Source organism: Mauremys reevesii, linkage group 24 (assembly GCF_016161935.1).
Source record: "Mauremys reevesii isolate NIE-2019 linkage group 24, ASM1616193v1, whole genome shotgun sequence".
Lineage (NCBI taxonomy): Eukaryota > Metazoa > Chordata > Testudines > Geoemydidae > Mauremys > Mauremys reevesii.
Window position 1 is genome coordinate 5,996,944 of NC_052646.1, and position 24,432 is coordinate 6,021,375.

A 24,432-nucleotide genomic window follows, 5' to 3' on the forward strand; every position below is an offset into this window, starting at 1 on the left:
CGGAAGTGGCTGTTGGGCCCTGTTTCCCTCCCCCTGTGTAATTCGTCCCCTCTCGTGGCCCCCAGGGGTTCAGCGCTTGCTCCCCTTTGAGCCCTGTGGTAAAGCTCACACCTTTGTGGGGTGACAGGTCATGACAAACTCCCACTAGCAAATCCACAGCTCCCCCTCCCCCCCATTCCTGCTGCAGTGGATGCTCCCCCCCACACAGCAGAGCACCCCCGGTGATGGTGGGGGGCACTAGCTGCTGCTTGATAGGGGTCCCTGTCCCCACTGACAGCACAGGGGAGCTGGGCCTATGGGCAGTGGTAGGAGGGCACCGGTTTAGGCCTCTGAATGCCCCTGTTCGCACCTGGGGCCCTGAGAGAAAAATTAAAAACCCCGTTCAAGGGGGTTTGTCCCACTCTGACCAGGGTCAAGAAGCGTGAGGCACAGGCCCCCCAGGATCGATGCCTGCAGCAGGCAGTCAGCTATTCCATGGTGCTTTATGGGCCTGCTGAGCGTTACCAGGCCCCTGTCTGCACCTTCATTAGGGAGCGAGTCCTTTTGCATCTAGGAGTCAGGCCTGCTCGGGGAAGGATCTTACTGCTCTTTGAGAGGTAACGGTTTCCCAGTAGTGCTTTACATAGTGACCTTCTTATCAGTATTCTGATCCTACATATGGGAGAACTGAGGCACATGGCAATGAAGTATCTTGTGCACAGTCATTGGCAGAGGTACAAATAGGTCCCGGCTCTCCTGCCTCATAGGTCAGCATCCTAGCACCTGAACCATGCTGCTTCCCCATAAGCCAGGTGAGAGAGAGCCCTGAACAAGGACTCAAGAAATCTGGGTTCTAGTCCTGGTCCTGCCACTGGCTTGTTGTGTGACCTTAGGCAAATCACTGCTCTATTGTGCCTCAGTTTCCCCATATGTAAAATAGGTATATTAGTATTGTCTTCCTTTGAGATCCACTGCTATGAAGCACCTTATAAGCACTAGCTCTTATATGATTAGTTTATAGAAGACAATCTCAACTCCTAGATTCATACATTTTAAAAGCACAAGGGCCTCTTAGGATAATCTAGTCTGCCCTCCTGCAGAATACAGGCTAGAGTATCACCTTATGATTCTAGGATCTAACGCCCTCTCCCCGCCAACTGTTAGTTTAACTAGAGCATACCATTCAACTCACAGCCAGCCACTCTGCATTTAAAAATACTGCACTTTAATGAGCTCTTAAATAGAAATGTCACTACAAAAATATACAGAATAGAAAAAAAATGCCCTTGTTTGGATTTCCACTTAACTCATGCCTCATGCCACCGGGAATGTGTGATCTGCACCAAGTTACCCTAACGTTCTGGTCTCCAAAATACTTCTATGTATATGTGCTATTAGCACTAAGATTTAAACACACAACAACAAAAAAAAACAAAAAACAAAAAAAACCCAAGTTATTATAAAGGAGTAACCAGCAGGAAAAGGACTCTTCCAAGGAAAGTCCAGAGCCTCCCGCTCTTGAAACCTTGCACGTAAAAAGAAATGAGGCTGTTCTGGAGGAAGTACTTTGTTCATACTCCATCAGATGGCAGTCCTGGTTCTTTCCCAGGGCCTGAAAGTCCTAAAGTTCTAGGACTCTTACCCCAACGATTCCACAGTTTCGCAGAGAACAGTACCAATTTCGTAAGCTAAGATCACAGCTGGATTAGACCCTCTGCTGTAACACATGCAGCATGGGTAGGTCTATCCTGCAATCCTAGGTGTGATTAGTGCATGGGAAGACATACCTGCACTAGCTTTATCTGCACAAGCATGGCTCAAAATTGCCAAGTAGATGCATTGCTAGCCCACATACCCAGGGTCCCCGTACAGTCCACACTGACACGTGCCACTACATCTACACTGCTATTCTTAGCCATGCCGGCATGTCTACCCGTGCTGCAATATTTGGATTACAGGGTAGCCCTACCTCTACAACTGTTCTAATCCACCCTGGAATTTGGCGGCTTCCAATCCCTCTGTGTGTGGGTGTGAGAAAAACACACACATATATAAAAGTGTATCGTCCAGTTTTGTCTAACACTTTAGCTTATACAATAACCCATTTCCTGTGAGTTACTAATGTTAGAACCAGAGCTTTTTTTTTTAATATAAAATATAAATTTTTCAACAAAAAACAAACATCTCTAATATCGCCCCGAGAGATTATATTACAAATGCCAATAAAAATAATCTTTGTTATTCCTCATTGTTGTTAGACAGATATACAAAGTAGGCACTCAAATCTCAGGGCGGAAAAGTAGTAGCATACAGGAACTGTGCAAACCCCAGTGTCCATAAACACTGACAAAGCAGCATGATGCCATCTGGGTACAGCAGTCATGCATCTGTAGGTACCTGAAAGATGCAGCAAGTCTCCCATCAAAGGGTTTCCTCCATCCCCCTCACAAGGGCCTGAATCCAATGCCCATTGGGGCCAACAGAAAGACTCCTGTTGATTTTAATGCCCAAGCATGGCTGGTGACGTTAACTAATTGGATGTGAATTCGGCAGGGTGAGGAGGGAGATTGGGTTCCAGATCCCACTCGGAGATGAAAGTCTCAGCCCAAGAAGGCTGGCTATGAAGTGGAAGGAGTGGTGGGTGACCGGGTTGTGAGTCAGGCCTCTGAAAAGCTGGAGCTCAGACGGCAAGCCCAGTTCCCTGAAATGCAGGGCCCACGATCTACAGCATCCACTTTTCAATTCAGATTTAAAGCACAAAAGCAATGACAACTCTGACTTAAGGCGACAAGCAGCCCATGACTGGGCCGGGTGGCCTTCAGCTTTTTCTCCCCACCAAGCTCGAGAGAGATGCCAGGGGGATAGCCCTGGAAACTGAAGGCCTCTAGGCTGGGTACAGCCCAGGCAAACTGCCCTCCCCCTAACCCCAGCCCCATAACCCAGGGCTAAGGCTCCATGTATAAGGAACACTGGGAAAGGTGAGAACAAGGCCCATTCCCACTCCATTGCATGTATCAAGATGGGAGCCACAGAGCAGGAAAGACGACGGAGCTTGGGGGACACAGATGCTTGTTTAATGGGGACCTGGCTGCGACCCACCAATCCCTTCCTTAGAGACATCAGGTGGTAACCTGACCTAGGTCTGCCGTGATGGCAGATAGGAGAGGCTCCCACCCCTGCACCAGTACCCCCCTAAGCTTGTGCTGGAAACACGCTGTAGGAGAAACCACTGAGCGGCTTGGTCCAATCTACTGAGAGCAGAATTGCCATTGTTCGAAGGTAGTAACGGAGGACAGAGGCTCCCGGGACCACACATTACCAAGATTGCCATTACCAGCCGCCTGCCAATGCAACTGCAACTTACATGCTGCCCAGATGATTGGCAGAGGCACAGCTGGGTATATTGTTCAGCCAACAGAGTTCCTAAGCTCCAGATCCCGACAATCCCGCCCTCCGGGGACTCTCCGGTCGAGACCTGAACTCCAAGGCTTAGAAAGCAAGTTCTGGAGGTAGCACAGTAAGTACCTAGTGCCGGGACATGCCCACTGCCTCAAAGACCCGCCCCAGCACATTGCTGGCAGGACAGCGCCAAGTGCATCCGGCTCTGGCGCCGCACGGCAGCTTTCGGATCAGAGGCCAGGTCTACATTACACACACTGCTCTAATTACGTCGCTCAGGGGGGTGGATTTTTCACATCCCTGAGCAACGTCGTTATACCGACCTGAACCCGCCCTGCGGCTGACGGGAGAGCTCTCTGTAGGCTTAGAACGTCTTCACCAGCAGCGCTACAGCGCTGCTGCCGATGCAAGTCTGTAGCGTAGCCCTGCCCGGAGATGAGAGCTCGTGAGGGCTCCCCGTAATCTACTGAGGATGGGGTTCTCTTGCTCCCCTTTTCCCACCATCCTTCTGAAAGATTCAATTATTTTCCCCTCCCCTCCCGCTTCAAAAGCCTCAATTGAAAGGGTCACTTAGGGAATCCAGGCAGGGGGTTACGAGCTTTGCAGAGTTGCCGCTCAGGGACGGGTGCCAGACTGACAGTGCTGGAGAGTGGACGGGTATGGCATGGGCAGCGGCAGGTTAACCCTCGCCTGCCCTTCCACCCACATGCCACCCCTCTGGGGGAGGTACGCGAATGAGCCAGCCTCATCAGCTGAGTAAGTCACCCTGGGGGAGCGAGGAGGGTGAAGGTGCATGGAAGATCAGAGAACGGAGAGAGACACAACTCAGATGGAGCTGCAGCAAAAGCGGTTGGACCCAGTACCCTGGAGTGCCTGCCCCGACCCCTGCAGTAACAGACCCCTACGCTGTAGGTTGTGCCGAGCGGCGCTAGAGAACACTGGAGTTCGGTTCCCATCCAGACCCCACCATGCGAACCCCGGCCAAACACCCAGCATGGGGGGGGGGGGGGGGGGCGGGGGGCTTAACCAGACTCAGGGCCGGGCGGGGGCTCTGGGATCGGGCCCGATTTTGAGGAGGTAGCACTTGGGAGGAGCCAGGGTTATCTGGGCACCCACCACTCTGAGCTGCGTGAGTGGGAGCGAGCCCTTTGGATGGACGGGGTTGCCCGGTTCCCTTTCTTGCAGCCACAGGACGGGCAGCTCCCCGCGGCAGGAGGAACAGCAGGGCCCAGAGTCCGTTGAGGTCCCCCCGCTTGGTCCACTGGCCCAGAGGACAGATCCGGTTCTGCCCAGGGCGCTCTCCCATCTCCAGCATGGCAGCAGGGACGCAAGGCCGTCCAGTCTTCGCAGCGTTTCGCCTTCAGGGGGCTGGTGAGAAGGGCTCCGCATGCTGCCATGATGAGGCACCCTAGCAGGTCCCCTCGCCTGTCAGTTGCCCAGCCGCTCTCGAAGCAGGTCCAGCTCCTCCGCGAGTTCAGCGAGCGTGGAGGCAAAGAGGCCACGCTGATGGGGAGAGACAGACAGACAGACAGTCAGGGCGGCTCAGGGCTGGCTGAAGCCGCACCGGGAGCACGTGCAGTGGCTAGGCGTGAGTTGCAGGCCCTGGAGCTGGTGACCAGGCGAGCGAGAGACTCGGGTATAGTGCAAGGGCTTGTGGGGGGACCCGACTTGCTCCCCCTACAGCTCTGCATCCTAACCCGAGTCAGCCCCGGCTGGAACAACCCCGGGCAGGTAACACGGCTCTGCTCCTGCCCCTCCATCCTGTTGCAGGCTGGGTGCCTGGCGCAGACCCACCAATACCTGTCTATCCTGACCTGCAGCAGACGCTGCTATCCCAGGCCTGCGGGTCCCCCCCGTACACCCAGCTCGGCCGATGCCCCTCCAGCTGTTCCAGCCCTGGGACTTTCCCATACAGACAAAGTATTTTACACAAATCACTGGAGCAGCCAGGCCTGGCACGAGCCCACTGGCCAGCTGCTGGGGATTTTGAGTCTTCCGGCTCAGGCGGATTGAGATCACTAATGAGAGCTAAGCCATGCCAGTGGCCAAACCAGAGCCACCTTCCCCTGCCCCCCAGAGAGCCGTGCTACGTTTCGATGCCCTCGGCAGGCTGTGCTGGGAGAGGGAGCACCTCAGTAGTTAGCGAATGGCCAGTGCACAGCAGTGCTCTGGAGGCTCAACCGGGGAAGTCTGTTTCTAATCACAATCTTTTTAAGGAAACCGAAAGTGACAGGGCATCATCGACCACTTATTTATGGGTCCCTCTTTCCAGAGGCTTCTCATGTGGGGCTCTTCGATGTTTGTGTACCTATGCCCCACCCCTCAGCTGGGTCAGCTGCAGCCTCCCTGGATCTAAAAACCTGGGCCCAGCTCCGTTCTGCAGGGACCCTCTCTATTATCTGTTCGGACAACACCTAGCACAACAGGGCTCTGCTCTCCAGGCGCCATCGTAACAAGAATTAATACAGGAATCAGGACTCCTGGGTTCTCTTGCAACTGACTTGTTGTGCCACCTTCACTTTGCCTCAGTTTACCCCTCTGCACAAGGGGGTATTAATACTGAACTACCTACAGGGGATACACAAAGTATATCTTCATTACCATCCTTGGCCTGTCCCCACACCCGGATTCGACAGAGAGGTAATTTGCTACTAACCTACAGTTTTTAATCGGACACCCATCACTGTGGTATCAGACCCCGAAGCAGGGCAGGATTATCCCCATTTTACACAGGGGAACTGAGGCACAGAGAAACTAGATGACTCGCCCAAGGTGACCTAGAGAATCAGTGGCAGAGCCAGGAACAGCCCCCAGATCGCCTGAGTCCCAGGCCAGTGCTCTATCTGCTAGGCTATGCTGCTCCACCCAATAGCAGTGGGAGGCACAAGGAGTCTGCGGTAGAGCAGAGAAGTGGCTCCTAGGTCCCAGCTCAGAGCCTTAACCCCACAGCCACCCTGTCTGCTAATGTCCCCGGTGCTGGCGTTACCTGAACTTCCTGGCTCCCCCGCAGGTAACACCTTCTCCAGAGCCGGATCAGGGGGCCCACAGAGGCAGGAAGTAGCAGCCCCTCAGGCTGCAGGGGGCAGCCACTGGGACTGCTTCTCAAGGACCGGTCCTGTTCGCTGAGGCTCTCTGAGGACTGAGCCCGCCGCCAGCCCTTTTTGGAAAGCGAGCCGTTCTTCCAGGGGAAGAGGTGGGTCTGCGGCGAGAGGGCCCCCTTGGCAAACAGGTACACGGCGCCGTTCCCAGACAAGGCAGCTTCCAGCTGGAGGGAGAGAGATGGTGGTGGGGAAAATCCACGACAGTAAAACCCAGCAGCAAAACAGGGTGGGGAAAACATGCTTCACCCACAGCAGGATGCTTTACTGAACCTGCCTAGGAGAGAGAGTGGACTGGGGGCTTCAGGACTCCTGGGTTCTATTGCCAGCTCCACTAATGACACAGGAAAAAGTAAACTGAGGCTCAGAAAGGCCTCGCAGCCCTCAAGAGAACCCAGCTGTCCTGACTCCTACAGCCCCATGGCGTGACCGCCAGGCAACACTCCCTGCCCCCAAATCGCTCCTAGTACCCCCTCCCCCAGTGTTTGGAGCCCAGCACACTCACCTTGTCGCCCCCTAGTGGGGCAGATTTGCCATTTGGAACAGTGGTGCTGCCGCTGCCCCTGGCATAGGCGGGATTTCTGAACTGCGCCCTCTGCTGGGTGGTGTAGCGCAGCGCCCAGTCCCAGATGGTGGGCAAGTAGGGGCCCCCTCTCTCCTTCGCCAGGCGGCCACCCTTCTGCAGGATCTCCAGGGGAGGGGGTTCCCGCCAGCCGTTGACGGGCGCGTAGATCTGGTTGGAGGCACGGTGCTGAGGGATGGACAGGGAGCGTGAGAGGTGTTGCCGCAAGGAACAGCGAATGCACATCCATATCCCTTCGCTCCCCCCCACCCTCATGAAAGGCTGTGCTCCATATCCCACTGAGGCTGGGCCAGGAGCAGGCCTTTTGAGGGGAATGTTATGCATTGAGGATCTCAAAGTGCTTCACAGAGGTGGAAGAGAAGCACGAGCCCCACCCTGTTTGATGGGTGGGGAAACTGAGGCACAAAGAAGAGAGTTGACTCACCTGAGGTCAGGCACTGAGCCAGGAATAGAAGAATTCAGGAGTCTTGTCTCCCAGCCTCCTGCTCTAACCATTAGGCTGTGCTCCCTCCCAGAGCCGGGAATAGAACCCAGGAGTCCTGTCCTCCAGCTGCCTGTTCTAGGCCATACCTCACTCTCCCAGCTGGGAACAGAACCCAGGAGTTCTCACTCCCAGGCCGTGCATTAACCACGGCACCGGATTTCCCCCTTCTCCACCCGTGGTAGGATAGTGCTTGGGGCAGTGATTGCGGAGCAGCCGAGTGTTTCATTGTAGCTGGGAGGCTCCATGCTGGACCCACCTGATTCCTGCGATCTCTCTCCCACTGGCAGTTAAACAGGAAGGTGCTGAAGAAGGGTATGTAGCTGCTGTCATGGAGGGCCACCAGGTATGTCTCTGTGAACTCAAAGGATGCTGGGAACTGCTGGAGCAGCTGCCACACGCAGTCCAGGAAAAGCAGAAACACCGGAGACTAAGACAGAGGGGAAAAAAGTACCTCCCTGAGGAAACAGCAAAAATGCAGCCAACTCTGGGGTGGGACAGAGCAGCTCCTCAAACAACCTGCAGCAACACTGCACAGCGATCGCTCTCCCACCACTGAAAAGCAGCTGCCTCTGGGGTGGAAAGTAGCAGCTGCTGACCAGCCGTGCAGCAAAGCTGCAGAGATTTACCCAGAAAGAAAATGCCGTCAAACTGCTCACGGCAACACTGATTGACCGGGGCAGCTTGAACAACCTGCCCTGGGGATCTGAGCTCAGGCCCTGCCCCCACACAGGAGCAAACGATCTGTGTTCCATCTCCGGCTCCTTAGCATCTGGGCGCCTCGCCATCTCCAGGGCATTTATCCCCACAGCTCCCGGGAAGCGGAGCAGGGCCCTTATCCCATCGGACGAATGAGGAACTGTGGTAGAGAGAGGGAGCCAACAGCAGAGCGGGGAAATCAGATCAAGGAATCCTGAACATCCAGGCTAGCACGGAAGCACCAGGCTGTCCCAGCCGACTTCTGCCCAGCAGTAGCCAGAGAACGTCGCCCAGCGACTCCTCCACCGAGCCCGTTAGCTTGCGGCTGAGCTAGAGTGCGTCTTTCGGCAAGAGCCCAAACAATCCCCATACAAAAGCTCCAAACAGCACCGGAATCCAGCGCGGGCCGGTACCGGTGTCATTCACAGACTGCCCAGCAGAGGTCCCCACCACAACAGTGGAACCTGAGCCAAGAAAACCAAGTCTCCCACTGAACAAAGCCTAGAGGGGTCGCTTGGGTTTGGTTCCGACACCGCAGCTACCGCCGATCCCCACCCAGCCATCCCCGCGCCTTCCCAGCTGCTGCCTCCACAGCCAGTTGCTCCCACCCAGCCCCCTGGTCCCAGCCCCACCATAACAGATTCCGACATGACTGGCGGCAGAGGGAAATCCAGAGCCCAGGGCGCTTGGGCAGGGCAGACGCTGGGAATGCTTGGATCAGAGCCGCTTTCTGAGTCAGGTGTCCCACCGGCCCAAGGGGGAGGAGGGAAGGCAACCGTCAGTCCAGGGAACCCTCTCGGTTTTGCATGGCCATCCAGCCACGCTCCCAGCCAGCTGTGCTCGGAGCAGAGCCCACGTGCTGGGAGATTATTCGACACCCCGGTGCCACCTGGGCCAGGCTGGTAGAACTCCCGTCGCTCTCGAGCGCCCCCCCGTCTGGCCAACGCAGTTGGGCATCAAGCCGGAGCTGCGCGTGCTCTGAGACTCACCTCCTCGCGGTCGTTGTCCCGGAGGAGGTTGAGGCGCTGGAGGAAAGGGTGCCCTGCCACCACCCACTCCTTCTGCAGCAGGCTCTGGAACCCAGACTGGGTACGGGCGTGGGGATCCGACAGGACCTGGACGAGGGAGGCCAGCAGGCAGTTCAGATCCCGGTCGTCTGACTCTACGAGGGGGAAGGGTACAGACAGTGAGGGACCTCGGCTAGGGGTCAAGAGGAGCATCATGGCTCCACTGTGCACAGACCTCTCTGCTGCAGCTGCCAACGCCCAGGCTGATCAGCAATAGCTCTGGTGATGTCTCACAAGGATCTGGATTGGGACCCACCCAATGATCCTCTATCTGTCCCTGATTCCCAGAGCCAGTCAGCCCACCCAGTGGCCAGCATGGAGCCTGTAATCCAGACACCCCTTGGTGCCAACAGGCAGAGGGCACAGGGGTTGCATAGGGTTTCCCAGGGATCAGATATATGCACAATAGTTCACCCAAGGGTGACATGTGAGGTCTCTACCAAGAACCAGTCACCCACTGGTCTTTACAGTAATTGCGAACTGGGTGGATGGATAATATTTAGGGCGTTAGGGATCTGAAAATTATGTTCTTAAAGTCTTGGACTTAGGCTATGGCTACACTTGCACTTCAAAGCGCTGTCGCGGCAGCGCTTTGAAGCGCTAAGTGTAGTCAAAGCGCCAGCGCTGGGAGAGAGCTCTCCCAGCGCTGTCCATACTCCACCTCCCTGTGGGGAATAACGGACAGCGCTGGGAGCCGGGGCTTTGACCACACTGGCGCTTTGCAGCGCCGCAATTTGCAGTGCTGGAGAGGGTGTGTTTTCACACCCTGCTGCAGCGCTGCAAATTTGCAAGTGTAGCCATGGCCTTAGGCAGGTCACCAGGAGGTAACAGACACCTATCTCCCTGCCTGACCGTTTGGCTACTGTGTATTGTATGCCACAGGTTGGAGACCTATTTGCATATTGAGCCAGTGAGGAAATGAGAAACTGTGAAATCTACAAGAGGAAACAAACAGCTGGGGGGAGGGGAGGTGTCTGACAAAGGTTGGGGCTGACATATCTTGGGGATGCAAAGAAACGGGACTGGGTCCTTCACCTAGGAGCCAAGCTGGACCCCGGCTGTAAAATCCTGCAAGGATTTGGGGTGAGCATTGCTCTAGGAGACAGGAGAGGACTTGGTTAATTCGGGGGCGCTCTAGAATGCCTGCTGTGAGGTGTAACTATTTGTTTACTGCCATTTGCTACTCCTTGCATCTCTGGGCTTGGCCATGGAAACCCAGCCTCGGTTCACCAGAAGCAGATCTAAGCGCTGTGTGGTAAGCGGAGTGGTGATCTGAGTGGGAACTGGGAAGTCGGGGTGTGCTGCTTCTTTGGGAGCTGCGAGTCAGTGAATGCTGCCAGTGGCCAGTGCACCAGAGCTGGACCCTCCACGGAGATGCTCGGTGTGCCGATCGCTAGCCAACAGAGCGACAGCAGGGCCCACACGACCTAGGACTAGAGGGGAGTGCTTGCATTGCCTGTGACTGGTGGGGTCGGGGAGACAAGCCTGCCTCACGCAAAGGACAGGTAGTAGCGAGGTGCCTCCCAGCCCTGGGTACTCCCAGGAGGCATCACAGAGCCTGTACCCAGGAGCTCACCCCAGCGGCTTACTCCCCTCTCGGACTCACCGCACACCTGGCCCAGCCTCAGGGCATCCAGCCTGTGCCTGGGCCAGAGGAGGGAACGACTGACTCTACCTTGCAGCATGATGGAGCGGGACCTCTCTGCCAGCAGGGCGGCCACCTCACACGCTTTCCTCACACAAGCCCTGCAAGGAGAGGGGGTGATTACTGACAATGAAGACCCTGCAGCCAATGGGAAGCAAAGGACCCCCTCACCCCCCAGCACCATCTGAAATTCATCCAGCCAGGCACGGTCCTGCAAGCCACTCCCCCCAAAGAGCTCCACTCCCCCCGGCTGGGGACAGCTCCTAACAGAGGGATGATAGTTACCCAGCCCCACCCACCTGCCAGATGTTCTTTAGGGCTCATGTGCCTGGATTTAAGGTGTCAGCATATAGGGGGGCAGCTCTCACCTGACGTGCTCCAGCCAGCGCGTCCCCTCCAGGGCAGAGAGCCACTTCTCATCGGCCACAGAGGAGTCTGAAAGGAGGCCACGCCGAATTACTACCTTGGCTGCAGAGGGGTTTATCCGGCCTCCCTCCGCATCGCGCCATGTTATCGTTACTGGGTTTTAATCCTCCCCACCCCCTTGGCAGGGAGCGGACGATTATCCCCGGTCAGACGGGGAAAATGAGGCACAGAGGAGGTAAAGTGACTTGACCCAGATCAGATGGAGTCTGTGGCAGAGATGGGAACAGAACCCAGGTCTCCTCAGTCCCAACCGGTTTCCTCAGTTCCTTTGGGCTGCCCTTTCTGTGGCAGGTCAGGAATTGTCCCAGAGAGAGGATAAGGAAGAGACCCTCCAGTCCCATCTGCCTCTCGGCCAGTGCTGAGCTGTGCTCTGGCTTCGTGGAGCCCTGGCTTCCTTGCGTCAAACAGCCAGCTGCTTCCAGGAGGGGAGTGACGGCCTTGGGGTTACAGTATCGGCCTAGGCAAATCATGCAATTCCCTGTGCCTCCCTTTCCCCCTCTAAAGCAGGGCTAATACCTCCCCACCTGCCGGGGGATTGGGAGGATATAACCCACAGCATCGAGACACTATGACAACGGTGGAGCTAGACAAGCACCTCGAGCAATAGAGGGGAAACTGGAAATCCAGCACAGGTGCATCAGATACAACTAGTGATAACGGGCCCATGATTCCCAAGTGGGATCCAATCCAGATTGCCCAGGTTCTCCCAGCTGAAGAGCTGGTTAGTTGCTGTCTGGGATTCGCAGGCGAGCGACTCCTATTGAGAAGGGATCTCAGCTCCGGGGCTGAGGCTGGGTCTCACCAGGAAGGCAGAGGGCCCGAAGTTTGAGGTAAGAGAGCTGGATCTCTGCAGGGCTGGGCAGGTCGGCGGCTGTCTCCACTATCACACACTGGGCGTGGCCGGCGAGCATCAGCGCTTCCACAGACCTGCGGAGAAACGCAGCCGCGCCGGGGAGGTGGAATCACTGCTTCGGTCTGGGTTATGGAGCCCTGCAGCACAGCGCCCCCTAGTGCCGCACTGGGGCTTTGGGGTCAGCACCGGCTATGAGGGGACAGCACCCCCTATCACACCACCCACCCAGCTCCCTGCAGCACAGCACCCCCTAGTGCCGCACTGGGGCTTTGGGGTCAGCACTGACTGTAAGGGGAGAGCAGCTGAGTTTTCCTTGGGAGTCTTCCACCCCAGCTCCCCTGAGCTCCCAGGCTGGAGCAGCGCAGCCCCATTCCCACATCCTCGTACCTCACGTCTTCCTTCTCGGGGTCTGAATCGGCGTGAAAGCCGGCGGCTCTCAGCAGGTCGCTGCCTCCCGGGTGATGCCAGCACAGCCTCTGGGGAGACAAAGGGAAACGGAACGAAATGAAACTCCACTGGCCCCATGCCCTGGGGCCTTGTCTTCCACCTTCCTCCTCTCCCCCCAGCTCCAGGGACCTGCCTTCCCCTAACTGGCTCTGTGATACACCCCCACCAAACAACCTGGTGGAGACCCTCCCTCCTCAGCCTTCCCTCCCTGGCTGGTTCAGGAGTGGTGTAGTCACCCATTGATAGCTGGCCAGCTTCATAGGGCACCGGCCGCAGGGAACCCAGCCTGGTGTGTGGCTGGGGGAGGGTCTCTCACCTTATTCCACCCTGCTGGCCAAATGCGCCCCTGCCTCAGTAAGAACCCCACCCTCCCACGGCACCCCCCAGTGGTTGCCCCATCCCCAGAACCTGGTGAGGCTGTTAGGAACCGCTCTCCCCTGCCCAAGGCGGCAGCTCAGAGCCTGCTCCCGGGGCAGGAGACGCTCACCGGGATGCGCCTCGCGTTGAAGTGGCCGAAGGCCCTCTTGAGCTCGTTGTCCAGGAGCCTGCTGGGGACCCAGAGGTACTTGGGGAGGCTGCGGGAGGAAGCGGAGTTGGAAGGGAACCGGCTCAGAGCATGTGCGGAGGGCTGCCGGCCCATCTCCCCAGCCCAGGCAGCACTCCCGCCTCGCCGCAAGCCTGTTCAGGTGCTGCACACAAACCTTACAACCAAAGTGGGATGGGGGACCCTCAAGGCCTCTCCCACTCCATTACTCCGGCACCTGCCTCCTTCCCACAGCTCCCCCTTCGAGCACTCTCAGACCTTGATAGGAATCACCTGCCCCTTCCTCACCAGGTCTGATATTCAGACAGGGCTAGATGGCCCCTGGCCCTTAAAGGAGGCAGATCTCCCTATTACAAGGCCATTCCCAAATGCCGGATTGTAGGCAGGGTACCTGCCACCCCCTCAACTCACAAGACTTCCGCGGATCCATTCCACGTTAACACGCACAGACGGAGGAGAGAACTCAGGGTCTGCTGGCCCACAGCCAGCGTCCCTCCCACACGTGCTAGAAGAGAGCTCCCAGCAGCTCTCCCCGGAGAGGCCTTCCAGCTCTCGGGAATTCGACAGCCAAAGGATTTTTCCCCAGAAAGCGTCGGTTTGTCAAAACCCGGAGCTTTCCGCATGAAAGGTGGTTAGTTTTGGCTCATTTTGTGAATCAAAATAATTCAGGGGAAAACTCCACAGCTGTCAAAATGTTTCGTTTTGATATTTGCGAGATGAGGAATTCCAGTTTTCCGGTTCAAAGCCCTGTTTCGTTTAGAAACTTGAGCGAATGAGAGTAAAACAAAAATGTTAAAGGGCTGAAATCAGAAGGAAACTAAAAGTTTTTCCAGTTCAAGGAAACGTTTGATATTTTGACTTCTCGCCCCCAACCATCCCTGCCTTCGGGAGCGAAACATGGTTCGAATAGAAGAAGCCACATGCCCCTGGAGGTTATGCTCAATCCGATAGGGGGCCATTGATACAGACCTGGGACTGTAGCCGAGGGCTGAGCACTGAACCCGCTGAAAAAAAAGGGGGTCCGAGGAGTGCACCCGGAGGGGCTGTGACCACGGGCACTGTGGGGGGGGGGCAGGGCCCTCCCACTTTTTACCACCCGTAAGGGCGAGTGATGGGGGAGAGGAGCGAGCATGGAGCGGGGCCTTGGGGGGAACTGGCAGCACAAGGGCAGGGGAATGGGCAGGATGGCATGGGGGGGTGGGGCCACAGTTTAGGCACCTGTGGATCTAACTCGCCCCCCGACCCCTCCATGCCGGGGAGAGGGGGGCAGACGGACGATGACTGGCAGCTGGGCCGCGCTTTACCTGGTGGCCATGTCGAAGCGCTCGTTGACGGGGCTGACCCTCCAGCCAGCAGCCCCGAGCCGCCTCAGCTCCTTCTCCCAGTCACAGGGCCTCTCGAAGAGCAGCGTCGGGGGGGACGACGACGACTCCTCCGTGCTCAGCCAGGCGTTCTCTGAAGCCGCACAGGAGGGATGGCTGTCAGGGACGAGCGGGGTAGCACCTTGTGGGTTCTGCCACCCCAGGGATGGGCCCCTCAAGCTGCCAGGGCCTGGGGGATGGAGCTACACGCCCAGCGGAGATGCCACTTACCCAGGTTCCTTATAGCACCAGTGTCGTACCACGTCCCAGCGCTGGCGCTGCTGCTCTCCTGAGCCTGCACGATGGCCAGTGTCACCTGGAAAACAGGAGCAATGGGGGCACCTCGGCAGGGGACCTTCAAGGCGTCTGGGGCTGTGGGCAGGGTTTGGGTGCCAATGGGAGGGCAGAGGGTATGCTGCCAGGATGGGGATCCAGGAAGGCCTCCAGCAGGGCATTGATCCACGGAGATTTGTAGCCCAGGACAAATAGCCAGCGCAAGTCACTGCAGCTGCAGGCCCATCGCTGAGCCAGGCAGCTGAACAGAAGGGCCGTGACGGGACCTCGGCCAACCCTGCTGGAGCGGAAACCCCGCCCCAAGCTTTGAATCTGAACGTTGCCGCTCGGGGCTTCTCTCCTGGGCAGGGCGACAAGCTGGGTTTTCAAAGGTGCCGAGCTGACAACCCCCAGTGAAGTCAATGGGAGCTGGGAGCAGCTGCTGGCGGGTCGCAGCTAAGGCAGAGACGATAGCTGGGGACGCTGGGTGTTTCAGGGCATCAGAGGATGGCTAGACAGGGGTCGGGAAGGGAAGGGTGCGGTTTGCCCTGCCCAGGGTTCTGCGGCTCTGACCCCTGCGGGAGGTAGATTCCTCAGGAATCAGACCTCGGGAAAGAAGGAAGAAACGAAGCATCGTGCTCCAGGTCACGCAGGCTGGATCTGCCCTGCAGCTGGGTGGTGCCGCTCCCGGCCTGGGGAGACACTCATAAGCGGGCTGTAAACAGCAGTGTGGACGCTGGGACCCGGGCTAGTCGCCGGAGTCCCCGGCTGTGAGCCGCCCTCCGGCCGCAACGCCCCCGTTGCTGTCTTTAGCACGGGAGCTCAAGCGGGGCTAGCATGAGTCTGCCTACCTGCGCTGAGCAGTGTGGACATCCCTGCCCGGAGTCAGCGGCAGGGCCCGGAATAGGACCTCACCTCCCCCTACACGGGGCTTCATCCCACTCCCCTCCTGGTGCTAGGAACTGAACCCAGGATTCCTGGCGCCGAGTCCTGTGCTAATCCACCAGACCCCACACCAAGGGGTCAAACAACCCCCTGAGGGCCCCATCCTCCCACCCAGGCAACACACAGAGCAACCACCCCTGATGTGCCCAGTCCGAGTCCCAGCTCAGAGCCAGTCCGCTGCAGGTGCCCATCCGTATCCGAGGGTCCCGAAGCCCTGTGCCGCCGGGCCCTGGGAATCGCCGGCCGGGGAGGGTCTGCGAGGCGGGTGCCCCTGTCTGCAATAGCAGCTGCTCACCTGACAGGCCCGGGGCTCCAAGCCGCTGTCGCGGAAGCGGAAACGCAGCACCCGGAAGTCCCGGCAGTAGAGGACCAGCTCCTCCGGGATGAACTTGAGGGTAGAGCTGGCCGTCAGCACCTTGGCCTTGGTGACGCTGTTCACTGCAGGGGAAAACCCGGTGAAGGAAGGAGGCTTAGACCCAGGAGCCAGGCAACAATCAGCGTCAGACTTGGCCCCCAGGGCAGCTGCATGGAGATTGCTGGGGGGGGAGGGGGGAGCGAGCTGACAACGGCCTATCAGGATTGCCCTGGTGATGGGGAAGCCCGGGGGAGAGCACACGGCTCACGCCAAGAGCGGCCCTGCAACCTACGGCATGAGCAAGTCTTCCTGCGCCACCCCCCGCCAAGGCGCCACGGCCCCAGCCCAGCCCGCAGGTAGGGGGGCAGTTGGTTCGCCATGGCCCGGCCTTGGCCTCTCTGCCACTGGGCCGGCCCATGAGGGGATCACAGTGCCAGCCGGGGGGGGGAATGCCGGGACGGAGGCAGTGAGCCACACGGGCTGAGAGCTGCCAAACTCGTCGCAGCGGTGGAGGGGACACGGCTTGATTAGGTGGAATGGAATGGTGGCCCCTCCTGCCCCCCTTTACCTGCCACCAGCCTCCCGATGCAGGGCAGGGCCACGTCGTGCTCACTGTGCAGGCAAGTGGAACAGCGAGGGGCCTATGCGAGAAAGGAGCAGCGCTCAGAGACCATCCCCACTCGCCGACCCCGGCTCCACGGCTGGCAGCGGGGACCCACCCCGGCACCACAGCCAAGGGGCTCCGACGGGCCAGGAGGATGGTGTTCGCCAGAGAGCATCAGGGCTGCAATTCAAGTGGCCGCCGGCACCGTCCCGGCCCCCGCCAGGCCCCCGCGTTGCCCAGCCCCTGCCAGGCCTCCTCCAACTCACCCCCACCGTGTCACCCGGGGCCGGCTCTGGCACGAAGGCGACTCTCAGGTTGGTGCAGTACAGTGTGCCCAGGATGGATCCTTCGCCATCCCTGGAGCGGACGATCTTCCTCACGTGAGCTGCCGCTTCCAGGACGTGTTCCCCTGCAGGGCGGGGGCAGCAAGAGGAAGGGGTCAGGGTGAGCTGGGAGAACGCTGTGGTTTGGAATGACCAGTGAAACCGGCTCCTCGGGGCGCTGGAAAGGAGGGGGCCAGAGGCAGGAGCCCAGGGCTGGCTGGAGAGTGACACAGAGCCGTGCGAGAGACTGGGCTAGGGGCGTGCAATGCCACAGGGGTGAAAAGCACACCGAGGGGCCAGATCCTTCCCAGGTGTAAACTGATGGAGCTCTGTGGGCTGCAGCAGAACCAGGTGGATTTACCCCAGAGGAGAATCTGGACCTTTCGGGATGGGACATCCAGCCTGGCCATAACCAGACCAGGAGGGCTTTGTGCCCACAGCTACAAGCCTTTGTAACTTTTGGTGTCTAGGTCCGAAGGCCTGATCCTCAGGGGGCTGCAGTTGGAGCGGCTGGGGCTCAGCGCTGCTGCAAAGCAGGCCCCGGATCAGGCAGCGAATCGTACCCGCAAGCGACGACAAGCAGAACTGCGGGGAAGGGGGTTTGCCCCACAGAACACCTGGACAGGGAAAATGGAGGCTGTGCTCAGAACAGCTGGCCCTCAGCTAGGGGGTTGTGTGTGTGCGCGCGTGCTCTTGACCAAGGATCCTTGCATGTGGGCACACAGAGCCCCCGGCATGGGGCAGGGAGAGGAATGGGGGGCGGGGCACAGAGCCCCTAGACAGAGGTTACAGTGAGTCCCTGAAATAGTGGGGGATGGGATGGTCCACACCAGGAGCGGGGTGGGGGGAATGAAGGGACGCAAACAGCCCCGGTGTGCAAAATGAGCACTGCCTGCAGCTCGTTACCCTAGCCAGAAAATGCCTTCAGACAGCTGCTGCTCGGAGCCCCGATTTAACCCTTCATGCCTCTAACTAGGAGCTAGAGCAACAGGCTCTTAAGGAGGAAGGGGATCAGGACTGGGCCCAGCTCAGTGATTTTTTATAAAAGATACTAAAGCTCCGTAGTATCCGAGCACTCGTCCTTCAATAGATTAGCCCTCATGCACAGCCCTGGGGAGGCAGGGCAGTGCTGTTAACCCAACTGTCCAAGTGGGAAACTGAGGCACAGGGAGGCCAAGGGCCTTGCCCAGGGTCATCCAGGGCATCTGTGGCACAGCAGTGATTTGAACCCAGTTCTCGGTTAGTGTCCAAGCCCGTGGACCATCCTTCTTCTCTACTCTCCAATCATACTCCAGGAGGCCTGCCTCCCTCCCAGAGCCAGGGAGGGAACCCAGGAGTCCTGGCACCCCACCCCCCTGGGGGAGCCTGGGCCAACAGCAGATCCAGCAGCTGTTGGACCCTGCAGTGCCAGGCCCAGTTGCCGCAACAGCTGTGAAGTGGCTGTGGCCAGGGAAGGAAGGGCTCCTCCACCTGCCCAGGGCGCTCACAGGTCTGGTCACCAGCGTGTCACATGCACAGGCCAGTGGGGAGCCTTGCCCGCCTCCGTGCGGCTAAGGAACAGGGAAGAGACACCACTGCTGCCGCTCCTGTCCAGTGCTCGGCAGCAGCACGGCCTAGTGGCTAGAGCCCTGTGTGACGACTCAGGACACCTGGGTTCTACACCCAGCTCTGGGGCAAGTCACTGCCCTGCTCTGTGCCTCAGTGTCCCCACCTATCAAATGGGGATTGGGATACTGAGCTCCTTTGAGATCTGCAGCGTGAAAGCGCTAAACTGGAGCTAGGGATTATTATTAGAACCGTAGTGAAAGCCCCAAGGAAACTCAACCGGGGGTTCAAAACACAAGCCACCCGCTCCCCCGTAGCCAGCGGGGATACCTGGGATACACGGGAAAGCCTGGCAGTTCCTGTTTCGCCTGCTGTTCATGTCAGAGGACTTTGGACCTCTCAGCTGTAAAGAAAGAGAACAGGTCACTGTTAGCTGGATGTAACCCTTTCTTTACTGCGGGCTAATGCACCGACATTGGAGAACCAGCCAGCCGGCATCTTTCACGGTCTCCGGGGCAGGGTCGGTCTCTTTAGCCTAGGGCCATATAATGGGGCCCCCAACTAGGGCACTGCAAAGCAAATAATATTTAACCCGAGCCGCTAGTTAATTATTTCTTCCCATCTGCAGTCCTGACTTCTGACCCCATCCCCCTCCAACAGCACAAGGCTCAGCCAGTCACAAGGGTCTCAGAGTGGCCAGCCTCTGGGATTCTATGGGGGTATATTTCTTAAAGCCCCAACTCCTGGAGTCCTGAGCATCTCAGCTTTTATTTTTGAATGAAAGGAAGTTTCCTGGCCTGGTGGTTACAGGAAAAAACAAAACAAAAAAAAAAGCGACAAAACACGACCTCTAAAGGGTTTGAAACCAGAAGGCAAAGAACAAGGAACCAAACATTGACTTAAAAATCAGGAGATTTTAAAGCCAATCTCATGATTATTTTGGGACAGGGCTTGTGATTTTTATTTGTTTGAATGTTTGGGGTTAGCCACACTGGGAGCTACAAGCAGTGGCTCTTACCTGGAAACTCCGCCCCCTCCCATTCACAACCATACGGCAGAATGGTGATGGCATGCACGAGAGATAGTGTGGTCTAGTGGATAGTGCACCGGACTGGGGCCCAGGAGAGCTGGAGGGGTCTATTTCCTGCTTAGCCACTAGCCTGCTGGGTGACCTTGGGCAAGTCACTTCCCATCCCTGTGCCCCAGATCACGAGTGGCTGTTCAGTGGTGGTGATAGTTTAAATGGGGCCAAGCAACAATATTTTTAAAATCTGATGCTTTTGGGTGGGGGGTGGCCTGAGCACAGAACCAAGACCCAGGATTCCTGGGCTCTAGTTCCATCTCCAACTCTGACTCCCTTCTGGGGCCTTGGGTACATCACTTCACCTTTCTAGGTCAGTTTACCAATGGGGAAACTGAGGCACGAAGAGACTAAAATGATTTTGCCCAACATCACACAACAGAGCTGGGAATAGATCCACACTCTCTCTTAAACCACACTCCTCTCCCAGAGCTGGGAATAGAACCCAGGAGTCCTGGCACCATCGCTGACCATTTTAAAATCAGGGTGGGGTGTTTTTCTAAAAGATCTGGGTGAGGAATTATTCTGGGCAAGTTCTCTGGCCGGTGTTACGGGAGGCCGGACTAGACGGTCACAGTGGTCTGTCCCTTCTGAAAGCTACAATTCTCAGCTAGCCACATGGCTATGCGGGTTTGGCTAATCCCCAGCAAGCCAAAGTCTCCTGACCACTAGTGCCAACTGAGGGCAGCAGGCTCATGCCAGCCGAGGGCGCAGGGTAAGATCTGAGTGCCACGCTACCAGGGAACAGCTACACAGTGGAAAGATTAGCTGGAACAAAACTGCCTGAAACCTAAACCACAACCGAAGATTATCTGGCATTTTCGTTAAGCAAAGAGCGAGCAAACAAAGTGGAACTGCCGCAGAATATCTTCCTCTGCCCGATCAGATAGCGAGCCGGAAACCTCCTTGCAGCTGTAAACAACCTTCAGGGCCCAAAAGAGCGCAAGTCAAAGTCACTGCAAATGTAGAATCCAGAAACGTTTACCACCCTCAGCCCCAGGGTGAAAGGGACACGACTGACAGCCCCTGGGCCCTTGGCAATCTCTGAGGAAGTTTTGTGGGCACCCAGACGCACTCCCACCCAACTCAGCCCGATCCTGGAGAGATCCCCTATAGGGCAGAGAGGGGAGTTTCCTCTCCATGGCCCACTGGTAGCTTGCAAGGCCAGATCGTCAGGTCTGACCTCACTTCTAAGGCTGCCAGAAAGAGGAGCCAGTCAGTGCCGACTGGCATTTTAACGCCCGGGCACCTGGCCACTAAGAACCAGCCTGAGGCAGACAGATCTGCTGCAACCCCTCCGTTAACACCTGCAGCCCAACACATGGAACGGGGACACGCACCTTGTTCCCAGAACCTCTTTGCAGAATTCCATTTTTTTCCAATAATTTTTCACAGGTGTGTGAAATTATGTGGCTCAGGCAATGGGGGGGGGAGGGTCAGGCAGTAATTGTTTAATGACATCAGGGGCTAAGACCCCCAAAAGTTAAAGCTTTATCGCCACTAAAAAAAAAAAAATTCAACATCACATCTCAAAATATGCAACGTAAACAGCCTTAAAAAATCACACTAATAAATTCTCAAGCAACGTTGTTCTTACTTTGCCTAGCTGTACATTTCGATTATTGGCCATGGAAAGATTTTTTCGTTGGGTGGCACGTGCGCACGGAGAAATCAACGTTCATCAACACTTACTAGTAGAAATCTAATCCGGGCAAACCTACCTCCAGGCTCCCTTCCCTGGGATATGCTGCAGCACAAAGCAGTCTGGATATTCCTGTATTGCACCCCAGCCAGGCGAATGGAGGACTCTGATCCCTTCTCTCCTGCCTTTTTTGTTGTTGTTTTTTTTAAATCTGACTTTTTAACAACATTCTTTCGGTGTCCTTGAACCGGAGTCCCCCTTGGCTGTTGGCTACCAACCTCCATCCCTGAAGTGGCTGCATTTCTCCAATGCTGCAGCCTGCATGTTGTTATTGTTATTTACATTACAATAGTAAAGTAATACCAATGCAAAGGGGGTTTATACCAGCATAGCTTATTCGGCTACATTTACAGAGACCCCTTTATAGAATAACTACATCCTTACTAGGGGTTGTGCTGCATTAATTATAGCCACTGCAAACAGCTCTGGTTAAAGTTAAGAATTAGATACCTTCATGGAGGCTAGGTCCATCAATGGCTATTAGCCAAGATGGTCTCAGATGCAACCCCACGCTCTGGGTGTCCCTAAATCTCTGACTACCACAAGCTGGGACTGGATGACAGGGGACGGATCATTCACTCATTGCCCTGTTCAGTTCATTCCCTCTGAAGCACCTGGCACCAGCCATTGTCAGAAGACAGGATACTGGGCTAGATGGACCTTTGGCCTGACCCAGCACGGCAGGTCTTACCTGACGTGCTACAAAAACTATGTGAAAGAGCAGCCCTGAGTAACTGGTTAGTGACGCCACTGAGCACATGGGAGGCTCAGTGCCCCCAGCTATGCCATGACAGCAGGTGAGACATCCCCCAGCCGCGAACCAAAATGTTAGGGGTCAGCAAGCTATTCATTCCATGCGAGGTTCTCCCTGGGGTGGGGAGAACAGCTGGCAGCAAATTGCTAAATTTCCTAACCATGAGGGCTAATGGAAGAGAGTCCAAAGAGGAGTGGCAAAAAAAATTATTTAAAGCACTGAGCAACAGATGGGAGGAAGCGGGGTTAGGAAGTTTAGCTCCTAGGGTTGAATTTCCTGCAGAGCCACAGACTTGGGCAAATCACTTGGCCTCTGTGTGCCCCAATTTCCCCATCAGGATAACTGCTCTGCCTTACAGGGGGCTGTGAGGCTAAATCCACTAAAGACTGTGATGTGCTCAGTCAGACAGGATGGTGATAGATCCTAGAGCTTTAGCGAGATAGGGAACAGCCTTGGCCTAACTGACAGGTACCAGTACAGAGCTCATACTCCCTGGCTCTTTCCATGAGTAGATCTCAAAGCCCTTTCAAAGGAAGTCAGTATGATTACCGCCATTTTACCAGTGGGGAAACTGAGGCCCAGAGCAGGAAAACTGAGGCCCAGAGCAGGGAAGCAACTGGCCCAAGGTCACCCAGCAGAGCCAGGAACAGAAGAACCCAGGCCTCCTGAGTCCCAGTGCAGAGCACTGAAAAGGTTAACCAAGACCTGGGTCGTCCCCCCCCCCCACCGCCCACCCTTTATAAAGTGGTTTTCTCCCCCATTGAAACCACAGCAATGATCACCCCTCCTTACTGTCTCATTATTTCCTCTTGCTCCCCCCATGTGTCTGTCTCCACCTGCCTTCTACTTAGATTGTCACCTCTTTGGGGCAGGGTTGTGTTTGTCCAGCGCCTAGCACGGAAGGGGGAGGGGGTCTGGGCCAACGCTCCATGCAACACAAACAACAAATGAGGCTTGCTTGAGTCTTTAAAGACTCGCCGGCTCTCCTGCCAGGGCGCTCTTGGCTCCTCCGTAGCATATTTCTGCTCGGCGGTGGAAAACAATCGTCGCATTATGCAAGGAATGCACAAACTTTCCCTGCCAGCTGACCCGTTCCAGCCCCACAGAAACGCGGCGCGAACTCGTGGCGCGCTGGAGGTTTGGGGAGTCAAGAAGGAATGGGGGGGGTCACCCTGTTTGGAGCCGTTTGCAAGAACAAAGCCCCTTGGCCAAAAGGCTCCAGTCGCCTGGTTACCAGCCCAGTGGACAGCGCAAAAACTGGCCCCAGAAAAGGGGGTGGGGCGGCCCTGCCCGGGCTCCGAAGCCGAGGACAGAATGTACCGTGTAAACAGCCCTGCTAAAAACGAGCGAGTTTCGGGCAGCCACACGCGGCGCTTGGCGTCGGAAAGACCCGAGCCCGGCCAGCCAGGCGCATGGGGAGCGGGGCTGCTGGGCTTGGGGGGGTGCCAGGAGCACGAAACACCCCCAACCCCCCGGGGGCTTGACGGAGCTGAAAGGAGCCGCACCCCCTGCAGCCCCCCCACTGCAATTTTAACACCAAGGCTACAAAACAAAGGAGGGGGCAATGCTACCCCCCCCCCCAAAATCACTTTGCTTCCAACAGCCAGAACCCCGGCTGGAGACACCCCCAGGACCCAGGCAGGGTGGGAGACTCCGCATATAAACTTTTTTTCATACCGCCCCCCCCCCGCCACCTTCGATGCTGGAACTGGGGGTGCCCCAGCACCCCCCTGGTTTGAAGGAGTTTTTCCTTCCATCCTAGAGGGTTTCCAGTTTGGTTCAGTGGCTCTCAGCCCCCCTCCCCCCGCATGCCACCCTTCTCCCCCCCCAGCATTTCAACCCCTCCCCCCTTTCCACTCACCGCAGGGCCCGGCTTGTGCTGCTGGATTTTAAAGGAGTTTTTGGAGCCCGATAACATGGTCGAGTCTCTTGCTGCCCCATAAAACCAAACCCAGCGGGGAGGGAGACGGGGGGGGGGGTGAACCCCCCAGCAGGGAAGGGGCCAGTCCCAGCCCCCGGCGGAGACGGCAGCGCGCTCAGTCCATGGCCGGGGAGGTGCCCGGTGCGCGCTGGCCGCGGGGGCCCTGCGTGGCGAGCCGGCCCGGGAGAAACTCGCCTCCCAGCCGCGGCAAGAGGCAGCCCCAGGTGGGAGGATGCAGCGGGGGCGGGGCCCGTGGGCCCTTCTAAGGTGCTGGCGGGGAGGCTGGTTCCTTCCCGGGGGGCGGCTCCGCTCAGCGGCGGGTCCCCCCCGCCCTCGCCCGGGGAAAC

General features: G+C 57.2%; 1 protein-coding gene across 1 annotated transcript; it reads right to left on the minus strand.

Annotated features, from left to right (window-relative positions):
* Window positions 1-1,183: 1,183 nt before the first annotated feature.
* On the minus strand, window positions 1,184-24,432 carry MTMR11 (myotubularin related protein 11). The gene is made up of 17 exons (XM_039512947.1): window positions 24,026-24,432; window positions 18,958-19,030; window positions 17,026-17,168; window positions 16,724-16,796; window positions 16,096-16,238; window positions 14,814-14,898; window positions 14,526-14,676; window positions 13,165-13,252; window positions 12,618-12,706; window positions 12,180-12,304; window positions 11,320-11,386; window positions 10,982-11,052; window positions 9,229-9,401; window positions 7,800-7,970; window positions 6,982-7,227; window positions 6,365-6,643; window positions 1,184-4,881 (listed from the first exon to the last, which is right to left on the minus strand). Exons 1-17 carry the CDS (start codon window positions 24,080-24,082, stop codon window positions 4,807-4,809), a joined length of 2,109 nt encoding a protein of 702 aa, XP_039368881.1. The 5' UTR covers window positions 24,083-24,432; the 3' UTR covers window positions 1,184-4,806.